The sequence below is a fragment of the Heptranchias perlo genome, chromosome 18, assembly GCF_035084215.1.
Source record: "Heptranchias perlo isolate sHepPer1 chromosome 18, sHepPer1.hap1, whole genome shotgun sequence".
Lineage (NCBI taxonomy): Eukaryota > Metazoa > Chordata > Chondrichthyes > Hexanchiformes > Hexanchidae > Heptranchias > Heptranchias perlo.
The window spans coordinates 1,686,092-1,710,199 of NC_090342.1; the positions used below are offsets into that span (position 1 = coordinate 1,686,092).

A 24,108-nucleotide genomic window follows, 5' to 3' on the forward strand; every position below is an offset into this window, starting at 1 on the left:
TTGTGTAATCTCTCCTCGTAACTTAACCCTTGAAGTCCGGGTATCATTCTAGTAAATCTACGCTGCACTCCCTCCAAGGCCAATATGTCCTTCCGAAGGTGCGATGCCCAGAACTGCTCACAGTACTCCAGGTGCGGTCTAACCAGGGTTTTGTATAGCTGCAGCATAACTTCTGCCCCCTTGTACTCTAGTCCTCTTGATATAAAGGCCAGCATTCCATTAGCCTTATTGATGATTTTCTGCACCTGTTCATGACACTTCAATGATCTATGTACCTGAACCCCTGAGTCCCTTTGGACATCCACTGATTTTAACTTTTTACCATTTAGAAAGTACCCTGTTCTATCCTTTTTTGGTCCAAAGTGGATGACCTCACATTTGTCTACATTGAATTCCATTTGCCACAGTTTTGCCCATTCACCTAATCCATCAATATCGCTTTGTAATTTTATGTTTTCATCTACACTGCTTACAATGCCACCAATCTTTAATATCTTTCACTCAATTACTGATTTGTGTCACGTGTTTTGCGAATTAGTTTCTTGACCTTTGGTCCTGTACTTTTTTTTGTCTAAGTTGCAATTCTAAATGATGAAATTCCAAGATGTAAAACGTGTTCAGGAATCGTGAAACCGGATATTGTATTTTTTGGGGGAAGGTCTCCCTGAAAACTTCTACTCTTACAGAAAGGATTTTAAACGGAGCGACTTACTGATTGTCATGGGGATGTCCTTAGAGGTGGGGAAGCTGATTCTCTTGTACGTTTTAGTTGATTAATTTCTTGTAGTAGCCAGAGTCTGTACTTACACCAACGGTATTCCCAGTGCCAACACCGGAAAATCAGAATGGGAAAAGGTCATTCTGCCCATCAGTCCTGCTCCAGCCAGACTCGATGACTTGATTTATTGTATCTGTTCTGCGTTTGGTAATAACCCCATTATCTTTCTTTCCTTTCTGGATGTAGATTGAACCTTTTGTGAGCATTGTGAATTCTGTGCAGCATTGTGTCCCTCGCCTGCTCCTGAACAGCGAATCTGTTGGCCCCTTTAAACAAACACCTTTGAAACACACGGACGGGAGAATACTGGGTGATATGACCCAGTGTCCGGGTATTGGTTCAATTTCCTGGATGAACTGATCAAGGTACAGGAGCACAAAGTGATACATGTTTGTAGAAAAGTCTTGTGAATTTCATTTCAAATCTTCCATATCTATAAATACACAAGATTTAGAAGGTAAGAGAGATTACACAAACTAGGGTTGTATTCCCTGGAATTTAGAAGATTGAAGAGATTTGATCAAAGTTTTCCAGCTACTAAAAGGGGAACTGATAGGATAGATAGAGAGAAACTATTTCTGCTGGTTGGGGAGTCTAGGACTAGGGGACATGGCCTAAAAATTAGAGCCAGGACTTTCAGGAGTGAAGTTAGGAAACACTTCTACACACAAAGGGTGGGAGAAGTTTGGAACTCTCTTCTGCAAATGGCAGTTGATGCTAGCTGAATTTGTTCATTTTAAATCTGAGATTGATCGATTTTTGTCAGTCCCATATCCCTTAATACCTGTGGTTAAGGTGGGTCTGTGGAGTTAGGTCACCGATCAGCCATGATGTCATTGAACAACGGAACAGGCTCGAGGGGCTAAATGACCTCCTCCTGTTCCTGTAACACTGCAAATCTAGAGCACTGGTTTGACATTTTCCATTTCAATGACTTATTTATACAGAAAACAAAACAACAGCATCAACTTTGAGCATGTTTTAATTACTAAAGTCTTTCTTTCTCTCCAGCCACACCCCCATCCCGCCTCTGTGTCCCTGATCTATCACATCCAATGCAGCTGTTATATTACTGTCTTACCTTGAATGTGGTGAATGCATCCAGAAATTGGAAAGTGACCCACTTTGTTTTTGTTTCCTTCATGCCTTTTAAAAAGAAGTGATTTTTCTCTGTCAGATTCTCTTGTAACTAGTTCCCAGGTGAGGTCCATGTTGGCCCATCCATCCTGTGATAACGCAGGGCACATTGGAGACACTGTCTCATTTTTAGCTTTCCACCTTGGGTGCAGAAGCATCAATAAGCAACTCTACTGAACCAGGTGAGCTCTCCCTTGAATCACAGATCACAGGAGGAGGCCAGTCGCACTTCGCACCAGTGCTGGCCCTCAAAGAACTTTCCACTTAGGCCGAATAGGGAAAGGGCAAGGGAATGGGACCAAGTGGAAAGCTCTATCAGAGAGCCAGCACAGGAGTCCAATTTCCGTGCCCTTTGCCCATTCGGCCCATCGGCCTTGTGCTGGTGCTCAGAGGGAGCTTTCCACTTAGTCCCATTCCCTTGCCCTTTTCCTGCCTCACTGTGACAGTACATTTCTTTTTCCGATCAGCTGGACGCCAGCCCTGTATGACAACCTACACCCATGAAATCTCTAAACCAAGCTACTGAGAAATCTGGGCATGCAGAGTTTCTGTTTGCTTGATACTAAATGCATATTCTCATCTAAGTACATACCCCACTTACCCAAATCCAGACAGTTTAAGGTGTAGCTTGGCAGAGAAGGTCTTGTGTACCCCAAGTGTACACAGGGGTTCTGCTGGATTCTAACCAGTGAAAACCCTCCAGTACAGAGCTACCAGTTGCTTTTTAAAATTCATTCATGGGATGTGGGCGTCGCTGGCGAGGCCGGCATTTATTGCCCATCCCTAATTGCCCTTGAGAAGGTGGTGGTGAGCTGCCTTCTTGAACCGCTGCAGTCCGTGTGGTGAAGGTTCTCCCACAGTGTTGTTAGGAAGGGAGTTCCAGGATTTTGACCCAGCGACGATGAAGGAACGGCGATATATTTCAAGTCGGGATGGTGTGCGACTCGGAGGGAAACTGGAGGTGGTGTTGTTCCCACGCACCTGCTGCCCTTGTCCTTCCAGGCGGTAGAGGTCACGGGTTTGGGAGGTGCTGTCGAAGAATCCTTGGCGAGTTGCTGCAGTGCATCCTGTGGATGGTACACACTGCAACAACTCGCCAGGTACGGAGTGCAACACTACGTTCCTAAACAACGGCCTCCTTTATTCACAGCTCTAGGACTTTTACATCCTTGATCCTGTGCTGTTGGCCACAGCTGGACTTGATAAGACTGTGTCTGTTTTAACAAATTATAGGTTTGAAGGATTACAAACCCAAAACCTGCCTTATCGCTCAACAGCAATAATAACTTGCATTTATATCGTGCCTTTAATGTAGTAAAACATCCCAAGGCACTTCACAGGAGCGTTATCAAATAAAATTTGACACCGAGCCACATGTTAGGACAGGTGACCAGAGCTTAGTTAGAGGTAGTTTTGAGGAGCGTCTTAAAGGTAGAGAGGTTTAGGGAGGAAATTCCAGAGCTTAGGACCTAGGCAGTTGAAGGCACGGCCGCCAACGATGGAGCGATTAAAACCGGGGATGCGCAAGAGGCAAGAATTGGAGGAGCGCAGAGATCTCGGAGGGTTGTAGGGGGTTACAGAGATAGGGAGGGGCAAGGCCATGGAGGGATTTGAAAACAAGAGAATGAGAATTTTAAAATCGAGGCGTTTCTGGACCGAAGCCAATGTAGGTCAGCGAGCACAGGGATGATTGAACAGCTGTGTGTGCCTCCTGTGTTGTAGTATTTGCATTTTTCCCCATATTTTAAGAGCTGGCTAAGCTCTGTTGTGAGATTAATGCCTTTTAAAGAACTTAATTCCAGGAGTGGGTCTGTCTGCGACCTCCGTGCTGTAGTTCAATAAATCGCCTGATCTACTTTGTGTTGCAGTGTGAAAGTTTTTTTCCTCTCGAGAAGCGAACTGACCCAGGACCCATCGTTCCAGGCAATCCTGAAATAAACGTGCAGCCTCACAGGACTGGACTGTGTGTTTATACCCACAAGGCCCTGGCATCCAAATTCTACAGGGTACCAGGAACCAAAACCCAGAGACAGAACTGTGATGCAGTGAAAAGCTCTCCCACTAAAAACAGAGCAGTTTCACACTGAGAGCAGCTGTGAAGGAAGCTCGTCTGCATCAGAATCTCACACTGAGTAATGTTTAAACACCAGCATTAGAGCCGTGTCATCTTAATGAAAGCAACTTTCATTTGGCAAGGTGGTGGTTTGGAACGATGTATCCATTGTAACTATACCTTGAAATGATTTACAGTATTTATTGGGCACCACTTTTTTCTCTTCAATGCAATACTATTTTCCAATGGTTTTAGCACTGTAGAAACTACATTGCCTACTGTCAATGTGAAATGTTTTAATGAGTATTTTGTACCTGATTTATTTCCTAACTCTAAGTATGATTGATATAAAGCTAACTAACACCAGACAAGTGTACGGATCAGCTCTAAAATGAATGCACTGTGGAAATTTGTGAAAAGTCTACTTTTGTAATATTGCACATCATATATCTATTAACTTACTACATTTGTGAATATAATTTTACTATTAAATTTACAGCTCTGGTCAGACCGCATCTGGACATTGTGTTCAGTTCTGGGCCCTGCACCTCAGGAAGGATATTTTGGCCCTTGAGGGGGTGCAATGCAGATTCACCAGAATAATACTAGGGCTTAAAGGGTTAAATTATGAGGGCAGCGTGACTGGATAGGCTGTATTCCCTTGAGTATAGTAGATTAAAGAGTGATCTAATTTGTGTTTACAATGATTAAAAGATCTGATAAGGCAGAGAGAAACTATTTCCTCTGGTGGGGGGAGTCCAGAACAAGGGGGCATAACCTTAAAATTAGAGCCAGGCCGTTCAGGGGTGATGTCAGGAAGCACTTCTTCACACAAAGGGGAGTGGAAATCTGGAACTCTCTTTTTTTCCCTCTGCCCCCCCTCAAAAAAAAAGCTGTTGAGGCTGGGGGGGTCAATTGAAACTTTCAAGACTGAGATCGATAGATTTTTATTAGCTAAGGGCATTAAGGGATATGGAACCTAGGGGTAGATGGAGTTAAGATACAGATCAGCCATGATCTAATTGAATGGGGAAACAGGTTCGAGGGGCTGAATGGCCTCCCTGTTCCTTTGATCCCCCACTACAAACTCCTGTTCCTATGCCACCGATTCCATCCTGTTAGGTCAGTCTTTCTACCAATATTGTAACCACCATCTCTTTATAAACATTTGACGATAATCGTATTGACTATTGGCATTCTGAACGATTCCATCCATGGTGTTGCCACACGGAGAAATTCTTTGTGACAAGAACCAGGTTAATCCATTTAATGTTCCAACATAAGGTGTAGCAAGTATAAGGGAAGAAAATTAGAATGTGATTGGTCGCTTTTATTCCAAAAGATCATTAAATTTGACAAACTTAGCGGGAACCTTTCACAGCTGGCAGAAGGAATTTGAATTTCGCCCACATCCCAAGACTGAATTTCAGTATCACTTGCTCCATCTGAGCCTGCTTCAGATCTGTTCATGTAAACCTCTATAAATCCACTAGTCGAGCTGTTAAACATCACTTAGTTGAAAAGAAGCAATTCTTTTCTTTAAGTCGTAATTTTGCAACTTCAGTCTCTTATTTCAATACTCCCTCTATATTCGTGAAAGGCACTGTATAAATGCAAGTTCTTTCTATTACCCTAAAAGATTCTGGCCCAATCTATGATTGCCATTATTATTTTCTGCACAGCACTGGCCCTCTATGATATGTACCTCTGAACTGTGCGTCACTGCCTTGGACATTTCCAAAGCTTTGGCACCATACACTTCTAAACAAGTTATCTCCCACCCACATTTTGTTCATTGCTTGAGAGGAAACTACATGAACACTTCAAGTTTTGTTGTAATCGATGGCTTTTTGCTGAGTTTTTCCATTATCTTGGGTTTCCCCAGAGCACTCCTGCTGGGTTAGTCCACTCAGCATTTAACTCTATCCACTCTTGTTGATTCCATTTATATTCAACTACCTTATTCAAGCTCTAGCCTGCCCCTAGCTAAATGGAGTTAAGATACTGATCAGCAATGATCTAATTGAATGGTGGAACAGGCTTGAGGGGCTGAATGGCCTCCTCCTATTCCTACAAGTCTAACCAACCAATACCACCTCTTTTATGTGATGGACCTATGATCTGAAAAATGGATGGGAGTTAATGGAAGCATGGATGGGGTCTGTTACTTTCCACCCCCCACCCCTATTCCTCAAAGTACACAGAAAAATGCTTTAAGGTCAAAAGAGAAGGTGATGGCAGGAATAAGGGACCATTTGTTTTTTTTTTAGAACCCTTGTTGGTGCCTTTGTCCCATCACCCTTGTTTTGCCAGTCACAAAAACCCCACATATCAGGAGACCTGATCCAACTCGATTTACTACAAGAATTTTGCCCTAAATTTTCCTGCCTTTCTCAACTCTCTGCGTGTTATTTTTCTAAACAAAATCGTCAATCAACACCATCAGCGCTCAGGTATACTCCCCCTCCGCCATCGTGTATATATTCCACACCGCCAGTGCCCCAGGGTTCCCTCATTCAGCGCATGTCACTAATTCATAGGCAGCAACCCACATTGCTGGCAGACCTGGCATCTGACAGGAAGCAGGATGCAGTAAAATGACCCCTCTGTCTCTAACAGTGTGCGGGAGTGCTACATGGCACTTTGACAGCAGTCTCGCTGTTAAAGGGATCAACTATGAGAATTAAAATAGCTACACCTGTTTTTTTGTACATGAAGAAAACTCATTGGGAATTCTTTGAATAAACCTGAATAGAACCCAGTAGAAATCATTTTTTTTTAAGCAAGAACTATTCATTTCATACAACATGTAGATACAACAGTAGCAAATAAAACTTGCAGCCTTCCTCTTCACCAATTAAACTCACTTCCCTCAGGGAGTGAAAGGTCAGAATGGCCACGTCCACTGTCTTTTTGACTGTTTGGTTTACAACTTAATTGCTAAGCTAAACAATTTTTGCTGATTTATCTTTTAAAACATACATTCTTTGGAGAAATTTGAGTGTCTCTGTACTTAAGCCAACAACACATTCTGCTTAGAGAGTCAGTGCAGATAGAAATCATCATAGAAATCACAGCGCACGAGGTGGCCATTCTGCCCATCGTGCCTGTGCCACTCTTCAGCTGAAGCGATCAACTCCACTGGACTAATCTACATTTTAATAATCACTTTATTGGTTTATAGAACAGAGGAAACAAAATGCAAACTGTAAAGTCCTGGAGGGCCGATACCCAAACACCTCGATTCCAATCATCATTAACTACAAAAATATTGAAAGTTTCATAGATACAGGTTTTCTATCTGCACTGCACTGGTTCCAGTTTTCACTACAATCAAACCTGGAGTTTAGATATCAAAGATTACAACAGCCAGTGATTAAAATTTAGTGTGTGGTACTTAATTGGCAGTAAATTTCTGGTAATATATAGGCCTCCTTGAAAGAGAATCACCCAATACTAATTATATCCAAACAGAAAATTGTAGTAGCTATTACAGAATCATCAGGTTACTCTAAAGAGAATCCGTTAATCCTCAAAGTCCAAAATTAAGAGGTAATATTTCATTCTACAACTGTACAGTAACAGCAAGAAGCTGATTTTCCTTCCCTTCAGTTATATCTTGTTCTCCTTTTTGCAGAATACAAGAAATCTGACCATCCATCTTTAAAACGTTAAGAACAGGGTTTACTTTTGTTTTTTTTTAAAAAGGCTTCATTTCAGGATTTATAAATGTCCTTGTTCAAACAATCAGACCAAAGCTTCCCATTTTCCAATGTATATTCCAATTCAAGCTCTTAAAGGTTATGAAGTTTGTGAGCGTTGTTTAAACCACTGCCTAATGTGATGTTTTTGCACTAATCTTGAACACATGCAATAAATGCTGCTAGATGCATGCACGCAACGATGCACGCAATGATGCATTTGATGCACGCAATGATGCATTTGATGCACGCAATGATGCACGCAATGATGCATTTGATGCACGCAATGATGCACGCAATGATGCATTTGATGCACGCTTTTCATACACTTGAACATTAACTCTCATGTTGAATTTGAACAGATATCCTTTTTGTTGGCCACTGTACACATCTGATATACATATATATTCTCACACGTACACTATTTAATCTGTTACATTTAATTAACCGCAAATTCTTTCCTCACTGGAAGGAGACACTGAGCCCAGGTTTAGACTTTCTGGTACAATCCAGCTCCGAGGAGACCAGCAGGCACGGACTCACCTCCCGTCATTCCACTGCTCAGCCCATTGCTGAATTATTGTGCTGCTTATTCTACACATTTTTATAATTATCATTAAATCATCAGTCCTCCTGTCATCAGCTCTAAATCCTGTGGTCCCAATTTTTTTTTTAAAAAGCAGCTATATAACTTCAAAATGTTTCGAAGAGCAGAGCTGTCTCCCAGTGTCCTCACCAACATTCATCTCTCAATAGCAGCACCAAAAACAGATTAACTAGTCATTCATCTCATCTGTGGGACCTTACTGTGCGTAAATTGGCTGTCGTGTTTACCTACAGCAGTGACTACACTTCAAAAGTAATCAAATGGTTGTGACATGCTTTGAAATGTCCTGAAAGGCACCATATAAATGCAAGTCCCATCTTGAAATTTAGACGGCATAGGGTTGAGGGAAAAAATTCACTATGCTGAATAATTTAAATGTACAAAGTGAAGCCCGTTTGTGTAGGTATCACGTACAGCTGTAATTCTGGAACAGCCGCCTCTCTCTCTCTCTCTCTCAAACCACCTGATATAACACACTGGCTACGTTTTGCACATAGTGCTTCCCCATATAGACTGATCCAGGACAGCATTCCTTGCATTCCAATTTCAATGCAAGTCTGGGAAAGGTACTTCCTAGGCAGTGTGTACTGTTCGTGCTCTGGCTTTACAAACAGTATAAACTTGGTACAAAGGAAATAAATAGAAAACGTCCTGTGCAGGCAGAGCCTGCCTTTGCTCGATCGTTCCCTGTACTGCAGTAAAGAGATGATTTAATATACTATCTGCGTTCCATGCTGGAAACCTTTTTTTTGGCAAATACATCCTGTGAAAATAATAATTTGTGTACCATTAAAGAAAGGCAGAGTTTTTGTAAAGGGATTTCAGCTAGACATTCTCATCGGACTCTGAAGTGGAAGTGCGATCACCAGTGTATTCATTAACAACTTCATCCAATGGGCCCATCGTGCCATCCGGCTTAACTCTCATTGGTTTAATTATCTGCTCCCTGAAAAATAAAACAGTTACTTTTCATTAATGGATGAGCGAGGGGAAGCTCTCGCTTTACTGCTTACCAAAAGCTTTAGACAGAAATAAAAGCCAAAATATCCTCCAAACAAAGCTCGATTCGCATTGTCTCATTAGACCCACTAAACCAATTAAGGTCTAAAAGCAAAGTCAAATCCTAATGAAGCCAGAACAGGAAGCAGGGCTATTGTCTCAATAATGCCCCCCTCGCGCCTTTGCCTTTACAGAAGCTGCTGCCACAGCTCCCCCCACCCAAAGCTTGTGCCTGCAAGCAACCTCATTAAATGCGTTATAGTAAGCACATTTATTTAATTTCAGTAAATAGAGCTATCATCCTCCAAAATGCACTCTGTGTCAACTCTAGTGGTTTTCAAGTGCTTGTTAGCTGATTCTCATTGGTAAGCTTCATCTCTCACTGTCATTGTTTGGGAGAGTTTAATTATAAAATTGTCAGTCAATTTAATCTCTTCAAAGGGGCTTTTCGTGCCTCTTCACAGCTAATCCAATTATATCTATCCAGTGTAATGCTGCCTGATCTAAAGATGATTTCCCAATCAAAAGCATTAGTTGCATCTTGCACAAATGTAACACAAACATTCAGTAAAAGTTTTAATGCACAATATCATTTTATGGATTAAAATATTAAAAGTTCAGGCTTCACAGCCATCCAGTAATTTTCAATTTGCTGACAATTCTAAAGTGCTCACAATGCACTGTCTACTGCTAATATATATCTAAAAAAAATTCCATGTACTCCTCACTTGCAAACAAAGGTGCTCCTCACCCATCCCTTAAGGACTGATGATGGAGGTCATCGAACTCACCCTTCTATAGAACCCGTGATCTGCTCTTCCCCTCCCACATCACAGCACAGAATTGCGTCTATATATTTGGGACTTTGAGATTGTTGAAGGATAGCTCTAGGTCACGGAACGGGACACGGGACACGGGGCGGGCCCGCACGGAACGGGACACGGGGCGCACGGCGGGCCCGAACGGAACGGGACACGGGGCGCACGGCGGGCCCGAACGGAACGGGACACGGGGCGCACGGCGGGCCCGAACGGAACGGGACACGGGGCGCACGGCGGGCCCGAACGGAACGGGACACGGGGCGCACGGCGGGCCCGAACGGAACGGGACACGGGGCGCACGGCGGGCCCGAACGGAACGGGACACGGGGCGCACGGCGGGCCCGAACGGAACGGGACACGGGGCGCACGGCGGGCCCGAACGGAACGGGACACGGGGCGCACAGCGGGCCCGCACGGAACGGGACACGGGGCGCACGGCGGGCCCGCACGGAACGGGACAGAGTGCTCAAGGTGAACATAAGAAATAGGAGGAGTAGGCCATTCGGCCCCTCGAGCCTGCTCCGCCATTCAATCAGATCATGGCTGATCTTCGACCTCAACTCTACTTTCCCGTCCGATCCCCATATCCCTCGACTCCCCCCGAGTCCAAAAATCTATCGATCTCAGTCTTGAATATATTCAACGACTCAGCATTCATAGCCCTCTGGGGTAGAGAATTCTAAAGATTCACAACTCTCTGAGTGAAGAAATTCCTCATCTCAGTCTTAAATGGCCGACCCCTTACCCTGAGATCATGTCCCTAGTTCTAGATTCTCCAGCCAGGGGAAACAACCTCTCAGCATCTACCCTGTCAAGCCCCCTCAGAATCTTATATGTTTCAATGAGATCACCTCTCAATCTTCGAAAGTCCAGAGAGTATAGGCCCATTCTACTCAACCTCTCCTCACAGGACAACCCTCTCATCCCAGGAATCAATCTCCAGGTGAGGTCTCTCCAAAGCCCTGTATAATTGTATTAAGACTTCCTTACTCTTGTACTCCAACCCCCTTGCAATAAAGGCCATCATGCCATTTGCCTTCCTAACTGCTTGCTGTACCTGCATGTTAACTTTCTGTGTTTCTTGTGTGAGGACACCCAAATCTCTCTGAACACCAGCATTTAATAGTTTCTCACCATTTAAAAAATGTTTTTTTTCTACTCTTCCTACCAAAGTGAATAACCTCACATTTCCCCACATTATACTCCATCTGCCACATTCTTGCCCACTCACTTAGCCGGTCTATATCCCTTGGCAGACTCTCTGTCCTCCTCACAGCTTACTTTCCCACCTAGCTTTGTATCATCAGCAAACTTGGATACATTACACTTGGTCCCTTCACCTAAGTCATTGATAATAGATTGTAAATAGCTGAGGCCCAAGCACTGATCCTTGCGGCACCCCACTAGTTACAGCCTGCCAACCTGAGACTGACCCGTTTATCCCTACTCTCTGCTTTCTGTCTGTTAACCAATCCTCAATCCATGCTAATATATTATCCCCAACCCCATGAGCCCTTATCTTGTGTAACAACCTCTTGTGTGCAGTAGACGTGGTCTACATGGACTTCAGCAAAGCATTTGACAAGGTACCGCATGGTAGGTTGTTACATAAGGTTAAATCTCATGGGATCCAAGGTGAGGTAGCCAATTGGATACAAAATTGGCTTGACGACAGAAGACAGAGGGTGGTTGTCGAGGGTTGTTTTTCAAACTGGATGCCTGTGTCCAGCGGTGTGCCTCAGGGATCGGTGCTGGGTCCGCTGTTATTTGTTATTTATATTAATGATTTGGATGAGAATTTAGGAGGCATGGTTAGTAAGTTTGCAGATGACACCAAGATTGGTGGCATTGTGGACAGTGAAGAAGGTTATCTAGGATTGCAACGGGATCTTGATAAATTGGGCCAGTGGGCCGATGAATGGCAGATGGAGTTTAATTTAGATAAATGTGAGGTGATGCATTTTGGTAGATCGAATCGGGCCAGGACCTACTCCGTTAATGGTAGGGCGTTGGGGAGAGTTATAGAACAAAGAGATCTAGGAGTACAGATTCATAGCTCCTTGAAAGTGGAGTCACAGGTGGATAGGGTGGTGAAGAAGGCATTCAGCATGCTTGGTTTCATTGGTCAGAACATTGAATGCAGGAGTTGGGATGTCTTGTTGAAGTTGTACAGGGCATTGGTGAGGCCACACTTGGAGTACTGTGTACAGTTCTGGTCACCCTATTATAGAAAGGATATTATTAAACTAGAAAGAGTGCAGAAAAGATTTACTAGGATGCTACCGGGACTTGATGGTTTGACTTACAGGGAGAGGTTAGACAGACTGGGACTTTATTCCCTGGAGAGTAGGAGGTTAAGGGGTGATCTTATAGAAGTCTATAAAATAATGAGGGGCATAGATAAGGTCGATAGTCAAAATCTTTTCCCAAAGGTAGGGGAGTCTATAACGAGGGGGCACAGATTTAAGGTGAGAGGGGAGAGATACAAAAGGATCCAGAGGGGCAATTTTTTCACTCAAAGGGTGGTGAGTGTCTGGAACGAGCTGCCAGAGGCAGTAGTAGAGGCGGGTACAATTTTGTCTTTTAAAAAGCATTTGGACAGTTACATGGGGAAGATGGGTATCGAGGGATATGGGCCAAGTGCAGGCAATTGGGACTAGCTTAATGGTATAAACTGGGCGACATGGACATGTTGGGCCGAAGGGCCTGTTTCCATGTTGTAACTTCTATGATTCTATGATTCTATGATTATCGAATGCCTTTTGAAAATACAAATATACTACACCCACTGGTTCCCCTTTATCTACCCTGCTAGTTACATCCTCAAAAAACTCTCAGATTTGTCAAACATGATTTCCCTTTCATAAAACCATGTTGACTCTGCCTAATCATATTATGATTTTCTAAGTGCCCTGTTACCACTTCCTTAATAATGGATTCCAGCATTTTCCCGACGAATGATGTCAGGATAACTGGCCTGTAGTTCCCTGCTTTCTCTCTCCCTCCTTTCTTGAACAGCAGGGTTACGTTTGCTACCTTCCAATCCACTGGGACCATTCCAGAATCTAGGGAATTCTGGAAGTTCAAAACCAATGCATCCACTATCTCTGCAGCCAACTGTTTTAGAACCCTAGCATGTAGGCCATCAGGCCCAGGGCATTTGTCAGCTTTTAATCCCATTAATTTTTCTAATACTTTTTTTTTACTAATCTTAATTACTTTAAGTTCATCCCCTTCATTAGCCCCTTGGTTCCCCACTATTTCCGGTATGTTTTTTGTGTCATCTACTGTGAAGACAGATATAAAATAATTTCTCCTGTCTCTGCCTGTAAGGAGCCCACGTTTACTTTCACTAATCTTTTTGTTTTTACATACTTGTAGAAGCTCCTACAATCTGTTTTTATATTTCATAGAATAGAATCATAGAAGTTTACAACATGGAAACAGCCCTTCGGCCCAACATGTCCATGTCGCCCAGTTTATATCACTAAGCTAGTCCCAATTGCCTGCACTTGGCCCATATCCCTCTATACCCATCTTACCCATGTAACTGTCCAAATGCTTTTTAAAAGACAAAATTGTACCCGCCTCTACTACTGCCTCTGGCAGCTCGTTCCAGACACTCACCACCCTTTGAGTGAAAAAATTGCCCCTCTGGACCCTTTTGTATCTCTCCCCTCTCACCTTAAATCTATGCCCCCTCATTATAGACTCCCCTACCTTTGGGAAAAGATTTTGACTATCTACCTTATCTATGCCCCTCATTATTTTATAGACTTCTATAAGATCACCCCTTAACCTCCTACTCTCCAGGGAAAAAAGTCTCAGTCTATCTAACCTCTCCCTATAAGTCAAACCATCAAGTCCCGGTAGCATCCTAGTAAATCTTTTCTGCACTCTTTCCAGTTTAATAACATCCTTTCTATAATAGGGTGACCAGAACTGTACACAGTATTCCAAGTGTGGCCTTACTAATGTCTTGTACAACTTCAACAAGACATCCCAACTCCTGTATTCAATGTTCTGACCAATGAAACCAAGCATGCTGAATGCCTTCTTCACCACCCTATCCACCTGTGACTCCACTTTCAAGGAGCTATGAGCCTGTACTCCTAGATCTCTTTGTTCTATAACTCTCCCCAGCGCCCTACCATTAACGGAGTAGGTCCTGGCCCAATTCGATCTACCAAAATGCATCACCTCACATTTATCTAAATTAAACTCCATCTGCCATTCATCGGCCCACTGGCCCAATTTATCAAGATCCCGTTGCAATCCTAGATAACCTTCTTCACTGTCCACAATGCCACCAATCTTGGTGTCATCTGCAAACTTACTAACCATGCCTCCTAAATTCTCATCCAAATCATTAATATAAATAACAAATAACAGCGGACCCAGCACCAATCCCTGAGGCACACCGCTGGTCACAGGCCTCCAGTTTGAGAAACAACCCTCTACAACCACCCTCTGTCTTCTGTCGTCAATCCAATTTTGTATCCAATTGGCTACCTCACCTTGGATCCCGTGAGATTTAACCTTATGTAACAACCTACCATGCGGTACCTTGTCAAAGGCTTTGCTGAAGTCCATGTAGACCACGTCTACTGCACAGCCCTCATTTGTCTTCTTGGTTACCCCTTCAAAAAACTCAATCAAATTCGTGAGACATGATTTTCCACTCACAAAACCATGCTGACTGTTCCTAATCAGTCCCTGCCTCTCCAAATGCCTGTCGATCCTGTCTCTCAGAATACCCTCTAACAACTTACCCACTACAGATGTCAGACTCACCGGTCTGTAGTTCCCAGGCTTTTCCCTGCCGCCCTTCTTAAACAAAGGCACAACATTTGCTACCCTCCAATCTTCAGGCACCTCACCTGTAGCTGTCGATGATTCAAATATCTCTGCTATGGGACCCGCAATTTCCTCCCTAACCTCCCTAGTTGCTAGTTTACTCTCATATTCAATTTTCTCCCTCTATCAATTTCTTGGTTATCCTTTGCTGATTTCTAAAACCCTCCCAATCCTCAGGCTTACTATTCTTTTTAGCAACATTGTAAGCCTCTTCTTTTAATTTAATACTATCCTTAACTTCTCTAGTTAGCCGCGGTTGGATCACTTTTCCCGTGGAGTTTTTATTCCTCAAGGGAATGTATATTCGTTGGGAATTATGAATTATTTCTTTAATTGTTTGCCATTGCTTATCTACTGTCATATCTTTTAATTTGATTTCCCAATCTACCGTAGCCAACTCGCCCCCTCATACCTACATAATTGATCTTGTTTAAATTTAAGACCCTAGTTTCGGACTTAACTACGTCTCTCTCAAACTCAATATGAAATTCTATCATATTATCACTCTTCCCCAGAGGATCCTTAACTATAAGATTATTAATTAACCCTATCTCATTACATAATACTAGATCTAAACTAGCCTGTTCCCTAGTTGGTTCCTTGACATATTGTTCTAGAAACGGTCTCGACTCAAACCATGAACTCGTCCTCCAAACTACTTTTGCCAATTTGATTTGCCCAGTCTATATGAAGGTTAAAGTCCCCCACGATTATTGCATTACCCTTGTTACATGCTCCTCTAATTTCCTGATTTATACTCTGTCCAACACTATATCCACTGTTAGGGGGCCAGTAAACTAATCCCACCAGTGTTTTCTGCCCCTTGTTATTTCTTAGCTCCACCCATTCTGATTCTACATCCTGATTTTCTGAGCTAAGATCCTCTCTCATTACTGTCTTTATCTCATCCTTTATTATCAGGGCTACACCCCACCCACCACCCCTTTTCTATTTTGCCAATCTTTTTTTTAACAAGTACCCTGGAATATTTAGTTCCCAACCTTGGTCACCCTGCAATCACGTCTCTGTAATGACGACTAGATCAAACCCATTTATCTCTATTTGTGCCATTAATTCATCTATCCTGTTACGAATGCTCCGTGCTTTCAGATACAGTGCCTTTAATTTTAATTTTTTTCCCTGATATGACCGTAGTCACTAATGCCCTATTACCTTTGTTAAACTCTCTGTCCCTTCCTGACACACTCTGCTAGTTTTTACCTAAATCGTTACTCTGCTCTACAGCCTTGACCCGAACCCTGCACCCCTCTTATTAGTTTAAAGCCCTATCTACCGCCCTAGTTATGCGATTCGCCAGGACACTAGTCCCAGAGCAGGTCACTGGTCCCAGAGCAGGTCACGATCAGAGCCCTGTACAGTTTGATCATGACCTCCTCTGACTTATATTCTCCTGTTTTGTAGTTGAACATTTTATTGGTTTTGCTGATTGCTGCTCTCTGCACTGGGTGGACCCATTCAGTGCCGAGTCTACTGAGACTCTCGGGTCTCATCAGATTCATCCTCACCTGCTCAACACTATTCAAAAAATACACATCCAATACTTCCCTTCCTGTGATTAGCACATTTCTACACTGAATTTCACCTGCCATTGTTCTGCCCACTTACATATTTCGCCCAACGCATTCTGTCATTTCTGATCTGCCTTCTCCAATTCCACTGACCTTTCCAGTTTGGCATCATCTGCAAGTTTGGCCAATTTGCACTGAGTTTCTGAATTCAGGTCATTTGTGAAAATTAGAAACAGTAGTGCCCTGAGAGACCCCGCTCCGTGCTCCCTGCCCCCCACCCCGAGGGACCCCGCTCAGTGCTCCCTCCACCCCCCCCTCCGGAGGGGCCCCGCTCCGTGCTCCCCCTCCCTCCGAGGGAACCCCGCTCCGTGCTCCCCCTCCCTCCGAGGGAACCCCGCTCCGTGCTCCCCCTCCCTCCGAGGGAACCCCGCTCCGTGCTCCCCCTCCCTCCGAGGGAACCCCGCTCCGTGCTCCCCCTCCCTCCGAGGGAACCCCGCTCCGTGCTCCCCCTCCCTCCGAGGGAACCCCGCTCCGTGCTCCCCCTCCCTCTGAGGTACCTCACTCAGTGCTCCCACCCCCTTCCAAGGTACCCTACTCAGTATCCCCCCTCCTCCCCGAGGTACCCCACTCAGTACTCCCCTCAAGGTACCCCCCCACTTTAGCATAATTCTGCTAACGAGCACTCGTTTCTCATCCATTCCCAGAGTTTACTCTGAATACCCAAAGCTGTGAAAAGTCAAGGGTTTACCAGATTCCATTTGGGTTGTCATTTCCTCGAAAAGGTTGAGAATTTTGGTCAGGCATCATCCTCCCCTTCTGAACCCATGCTGACTGCTGTAATTTTTAAGTACATTCTCAGGATGCTGGCGTCACCGGCAACGCCGGCATTTATTGCCGAGAAGGTGGTGATGGGCCTCCTTGAATCACTGGTAGTGAGTTTGATACAATTGAGAGGCCACTTCAGAGGACAGTTAAGAGTCAACCATATTGGTGTGGGACTGGAGTCACATATAGGCCCAGACCGGGTAAGGACGGCAGGTTTCCTTCCCTAAAGGACGTTAGTGAACCTGTTGGGGTTTTATGCCAATCAGACAGCTTCATGGTCACTTTCACTGATGCCTAACAAAAATCGATCTCAGTCTTGAAAGCTCCAATTGACTCCCAGCAGCCACAGCTTTTTGGGGGAGAGTTTTCCAGATTTCCACTCCCCTTTGTGTGAAGAAATGCTTCCCAACATTACCCCTGAACGGCCTAGCTCTAATTTTATGATAATGTCCCTTTATTCTGGACTCCCCCACCAGAGGAAATAGTTTCTCCCTATCTACACAATCAAATCCTTTTAACATTTTAAACACCTTAATTAGATCATCCCGCAATCTTCTAAACTCAAGAGAATACAAACCAAGTTTATGCAACCTGTCCTCATAATGTAACCCTTTTAGCCCCGTTATCATTCTGGTCAATTTGCGCTGCTCGCCCTCCTGCACGACACGAGCTCACGACTACTTGTACAGGCTCTACACCGGCCGAGCCGGGAGTCCTTAACGAGTCCCGTGAAGGTCACAGAAGAAGCCTGCTTTGAAGTTTTATTTTGAAAAAAACCTCCTGATCGCCTCCACACCCCCACACCCCCGCCCATGGGCCTCGGCCAGCCAAAATTATTCAGGCCCCGACTGGCAAGCTGTGTCACGGCACCTGATCGCCGCAGTTATGATGATGAGGCCCGAGGAACAATTTAGGACAGTCTTTGGGCCTCACAGATCGAGCCCGGTTTCGGGTGCTAATGAATTTAGGCCCCATAGTCTTGTAAAGGTCGGTCCCTTAATCAGAGCTGCTGCTTTTAAACTGTTTGCATGGCCACTGCTTGGTAAGATTTTGAAAATGCAAAAAAATTTAAAATTAAATATAAACCGGAATGTTTAAGAACAAATATGTACTTTGATGAACAGCTTTAATATGTAAGGTGAGATACATTAACACTCAAATTTAGAATGAATTATTACACTGTCAAAAACTGTGGGAATGTGTGTAAACTTGGACAGTACGGGGGACAGTTAGCCCATCAGGAAGGGCTTAATCCAATGTGTAATTGAGAGTGTTAATGCTGCGAGTAATACAGATGTATAAACTACAACTGCAGGAAGGAAAGGTTACTCAGAAGAAAAGGCACCAATATCCTGAGAGGTAAGTGCATGCTCCCCACACCCTGTCCCTGAAATAGCCGTCAGCATCACTTTCCAGATCACTTTGGTTGTAATTACTCACTATAAACAAAACGTCATCTTTTGAGAGTGCCTTTGTGGAAGGGAGCTCTCAATTAAGGAGCCAGCCGCTTACATTCCGATCAGCATTTGCAGGTCTCCCGAGAGCCCCCTTCATATATTCACCGATACAGGTTACATCTTCGTGTCGCCATTTAGCCTGATTGTGACTGTGAGTCAGTCCTTTTGTAGCACATTCTTTCTGGCCCATTGCGCGTATGTCGGTACCAATACCTGGAATTAATTACAAGATTCGTATCTACGCCAATTTAATGAGGCAGAAGCCCCGCTTTCCCTGGGTAAAATGCTTTTAGTTAGTGTCGGAGGGACTGGTTCATCTTTCTCTAATTGAGTGCCGCATAATAGTTCAGACCTTTTCATGAGGCATCAACTGTGAGATGGGTTCTGAAGAAAGAAAAACTCAAAGCTGTAGCGCCAGCCTCAATGATCTGTTAATTAAACCAGTGCTTCTAATGAGAGCAGTCGACATTAGCACAGGTTCTGCTGCCTCCGCACAAGCTCGAACCTTTGTTCCATTTTCTGCCTGTGCCTGGTTCAAGTAATTGGTCCGCACTAATTTACACAGATTCCAGGCTGCTGGAATAGGTTGGCAAGGAATCATTTGTTACATCAATGTGTCAAGAGGTAATATTTGACTAATAAAAAGAAAATAAATCAACTGCAAAAACGCACCTCGGGTTCTGACGATCGGAACTCACCTAAAACGTTAACCTGTCTTTTCTCTTTATAGGTGCTGACCGATATTCTGTGTATTTACTGATAACATTTGATTATTTTCCTTGGTTATTTTGTGAAAAAGTAATTCAAGTCTGTGAAACTATTTACACTCCCTTCATTAAAAATAGCAAATCAGATACAAGTATTCTCCCCAAAATATTTAATGTGCAGAAAATCACTCACTTAGTTTATATTTAGTACTTTTTCACTTATTTAACAACTTTATTTTTATACATTTAAGACAGGTTCTCACCCATCTTCCACCCTTCGCCTCTACCTAACCCTTGCTTTACAAGCAGTGCTACAACCAGAGAATTGTACCAAATCTTCACCGTAGACGACTTCTTATAGGGGGAGAACAAAAAGGGTTAGATTATAAATGTATTTGGAAATCAAGTTTAGTCAAATTTAAATTTTAGTTTGTCCAGTTTTATATACATTGTTTGTTTAAGTTTGAAAATTATGGGATTGGAAGATAATAATCATTTAACTATTGAATAAAAAGTTGATTTAAAATGAACCATAGACATTTACAGCGCAGGAGAAGGCCATTTGGCCCATCATGTCTGTGCTGGCTCTTTGCTAGAGCAATTCAAAACTAATCCCACCGCCCTACTCACTCTCCATAGTCCTGCATCTTCCTCTACTTCAAAAGTTTATCCAGCAATATTGATTTCTACTACAATTATGTGCAACATCTCTAAATAATTTGTTATCCTGTTAAACTAGCGATTTGATATAATGTAATTTATCATTTTAGGTGTCTAAATTGAACTCTGGTAACAATTTAATAGAAATGACACAAAAGTAGATCTGACCACAATTCAGTGAATACAAAACCCATTGTATGCCAAACGTTCATAATCTCGTTAAAACTGCAGTGCCACACGGGCAAGACTGTATGAAAGGGATTGGAGCCTCTGTGACGTCCATGCCCTGGACAGTGGTGGATAAGGCACTGAGGGAGCAGACTTATTCCAGGGAGCTCTGGGGCATGGCCCCTTTGCAAGATTCAAAAAATTGCAATTTAGTGCATTGACTTATTTATTTGTGTTCCGAATACATGATGTGCAAGGTTCACTTGGCTTATTTCTCGATCTCTCTGAGGTCCAGCTCACCATCTACTTCAATACTGTGAATTTAAAATGAGGTTGGTAGAAACAACTGCCTCTGTCACTCTCTCTCCACCCAGTCTGTTGCTCTCGCTCCCCTTCCATGTCTGTCGTTCTCTTCTCCCCGTGTCTGTGTCACTCATCCCTGGAATCATTCCAGTAACTCTCTTCTGTACCTTCTCTAAGGCCTTCACATCTTTCCTCAAGTGCGGTGCCCAGAACTGGACACAATACTCCAGTTGTGGCCGAACCAGTGTTTTATAAATGTTCATCATGACTTCCATACTTTTGCACTTTATGCCTCTATTTATAAAGCCCAGGATCCCGTATGCTTTTTTAACCACTTTCTCAACCTGCCCTGCCACCTTCAATGATTTGTGCACATATACCCCCAGATCTCTCTGTTCCTCTACCCCTTTTAAGAGCTGTGCCCTCTAGTTTATCTTGCTTCTCCTCCTTCTTCCTACTGAAATGTATCACTTAGCATTTTTCTGCGTTAAATTTCATCTGCCACGTGTCTGCCATTCCACCAGCCTGTCTATATCCTCTTGAGAAGTCTATCACTATCCTCCTCACTGTTCACTACACTTCCAAATTTTGTGTCATCTGCAAATTTTGAAATTGTGCCCTGTACACCCAAGTCCAAGTCCAAGTCATTAATATATATCAAGAAAAGCAGTGGTCCCAGCACCGACCCCTGGGAACACCACTGTACACCTCCCTCCAGTCCGAAAAACAACCGTTCACCACTACACTCTGTTTCCTGTCACTTAGCCAATTCTGTATCCATGGGCCACAATCTTGATGATAAGCCTACCGTGCGGCACTTAATCAAATGCCTTTTGGAAGTCCATATACACCACATCAACTGCATTGCCCTCATCTACCCTCTCTCTTACCTCATCAAAAAAACTCTTATCAGGTTAGTTAAACACAATTTGCCTTTAATAAATCCGTGCTGGCTTTCCCTAATCAATCCACACTCGTCCAAGTGACTGTTAATTTTGTCCTGGATTATCGTTTCTAAGTTTCCCCACCACTGAGGTTAAACTCACTGGCCTGTAGTTGCTGGGTTTATCCTTATCCATTCTTTCAATACTGGAATGCGAGGAGTGATTTACTGACCAAACCATTTATCTATTAATGAAACCCGTCGCTGCTTATAACACAAGACAGTAATGACAGGAATGACCACATTACCTGGACAGCTTGTCAAACATGTTGACGAGTTTCATTGCTTCGTACTCTTTCTGCTCCTCGGTCATTCCATCCATTGGATTAGGCATTGGATCCTCTACATGACCAGTGATTGGGTTAATACTGCACATCAAATAATGCGTAAAAGCAGAGTTAGTAAACTGACATTACACGCACTTGGTTCAAAGTAAGAATAAAGTTCATTTTCTTAAAATGACAGCTCGAATAATCCCAGCTACCTTTCCTCCCTTCTCATAGGTTGGATGGAGATTTAATTTAAAAGTCTCTCTTTATTTAGAAGGTCTTCCTAGCCCTAACCGTTATGGAAAGGTTCAAGCCTCCCTCTGGTTTTGCAACTAGCAGAGACTCGGTTTGAAGAGTGCAGGGGGAATTTTCATCGAGTCCAAAGCACAGACTCAGGCCATTCTTCCCAACTGGTCTATCCCGGTGTTTATGCTCCACACGAGCCTCCTCCCTCCCTACTTCATTTCACCCTATCAGCATATCCTTCTATTCCTTTCTCCCTCATGTTTATCTAACTTCCCCTTAAATGTATCTACATTATTCATCTCAACTACTCTTTGTGGTAGCAAGTTCCACATTCTCACCACTCTCTGGATAAAGAAGTTTCTCCTGAAGTCCCTACTGGATTTATTAGCCATTATTTTATATATTCAAACAATCCACCCCTAAACTCAATCTCTGCCATAACAATTTGAATATTTTCACACTTAGCATTAGAAAGTTTTTTTTTAATTTAAAAAAGGTAGGATTTTTCCCGGTCTTGAAAGCTAATTCACCAACGTATCAGGAACATGGAACACAGGAAGGTGGGAATGTACAGGACCAAACCAGGTCAGTCCCAGTGTCCAGGAACCACCATTTCCCACTGTACCTCTTCCATCAAATCTTTCTCCAGGTACTTACCCAGCTCTCAGTCCCTTCGCCTCCCTTGGCAGCCCATTCCCTATACACAACACCCACTGCATAAATCTAAACTGTCTTTTCACCCTCCCTCTGCTAAGTTTGCCAGCTTTACAGGGCAAAGGCTGAGGTTTCAAATACCCTTTGCACTTATATTCTCAAACTGCTAAAGTAGTTTGAACAGAAACTTACAAAGATTTGACACTTTTGTATTCTTCAGTATCAGTGTTCTCATCTTCAGAGTACTGACCGTCTCCCCTCCCTCCGGCCAGCAGCCCGTGGGCAGCAAGTAATCCCGCAGCATTACCGTAGCCAGTGTACTTTAACAAGCAATCAACTGGAATAAAGAAGCATCCATAAGAAGTTACAGACCTCCCGGGAGAAGTAGTTTCCAAACAGAAACTGAAAACCAGTTCCCATGAGTCTCACTGTTTAGAATTAAGAGAAAAATGCCACTTATGTTTCTGTGCTAGCACTAACTTTCACTAATGGACATTAGCAAAATGCAGGAAAGGGAGAATTAATGCTATTGGATACTGTTAGTAACAAAGAAGTTGACAGGAAGGACATACAGATTTTTAATACATTAATAGATAGACAGTGACTAGATAACGCCCTCCCATCACACAGTTAGCAACCAACTTGTCACTAAACAACACTCTCATGGAGGTCAGAAACTAATAATGTGTTGGCATCCTCCATTACCCAGGTTATCACCACAGTTAAGGAGTGGGAATATGGAGGTCAATTTTCACTGATGCTCACCACTCTCTTTGCACAGCACAAAAAGGAACTCTGCTACAGTGTGTTTCACCCCGGTGTCGATGTGGGTCATGAGGCGGACTAGTTTGTTCCTAAGAGTGGTGCCCACTTCAGGGCGGTTCTTTACATCTTTTAACGGAGGCAGGACCTGGCAATGCAAAAATGGCACCAGCTTAGAAAAAGAACGGACACATCACAATACTAGACTAAGTACCGTACGCACGGTCTTAACTCACAGGATAATATTATTTAACTGCAGGTCAATCAGTAACATCTATTTAACTGCAAGGTCAAACAGTTTAAATTAAATCAGATCATGAATACAACTGAGATATAAATTTTTAAAATGGACTGCAGCGATTCAAGAAGGCGGCTCACCACCACCTTCTCAAGGGCAATTAGGGATGGGCAATAAATGCCGACCTTGCCAGCGATGCCCACATCCCATGAATGAATAAAAAAAAAACTTGCATTTATATAAAACCTCATCACATCTCAAATGTCCCAAAGCGCTTCCCATATACAAGTTGTGGGATTCCCGATTGGGCTCAGAGCATGGCAGGCATTACAACACTAGGCAACGTCAACATTTAATTTTTCTCTTTTCCTCTAGTTTCCACCTTCTTCTCGTC

At 43.4% G+C, this 24,108-nt stretch overlaps 1 protein-coding gene across 1 annotated transcript in view; it reads right to left on the reverse strand.

The window, feature by feature from the left end:
* Window positions 1-7,120: 7,120 nt before the first annotated feature.
* ric8b (RIC8 guanine nucleotide exchange factor B) overlaps window positions 7,121-24,108 on the reverse strand; it is a 56,593-nt gene continuing 39,605 nt past the window's right edge. The window contains exons 7-10 of the mRNA XM_067999206.1: window positions 23,480-23,624; window positions 22,907-23,051; window positions 21,794-21,913; window positions 7,121-9,222 (exon numbers count right to left, since the gene is read on the reverse strand). Coding sequence (XP_067855307.1) covers window positions 9,102-9,222; window positions 21,794-21,913; window positions 22,907-23,051; window positions 23,480-23,624 — 531 coding nt within the window. The 3' untranslated portion in view covers window positions 7,121-9,101. The remainder of the gene's footprint in view (window positions 9,223-21,793; window positions 21,914-22,906; window positions 23,052-23,479; window positions 23,625-24,108) is intronic.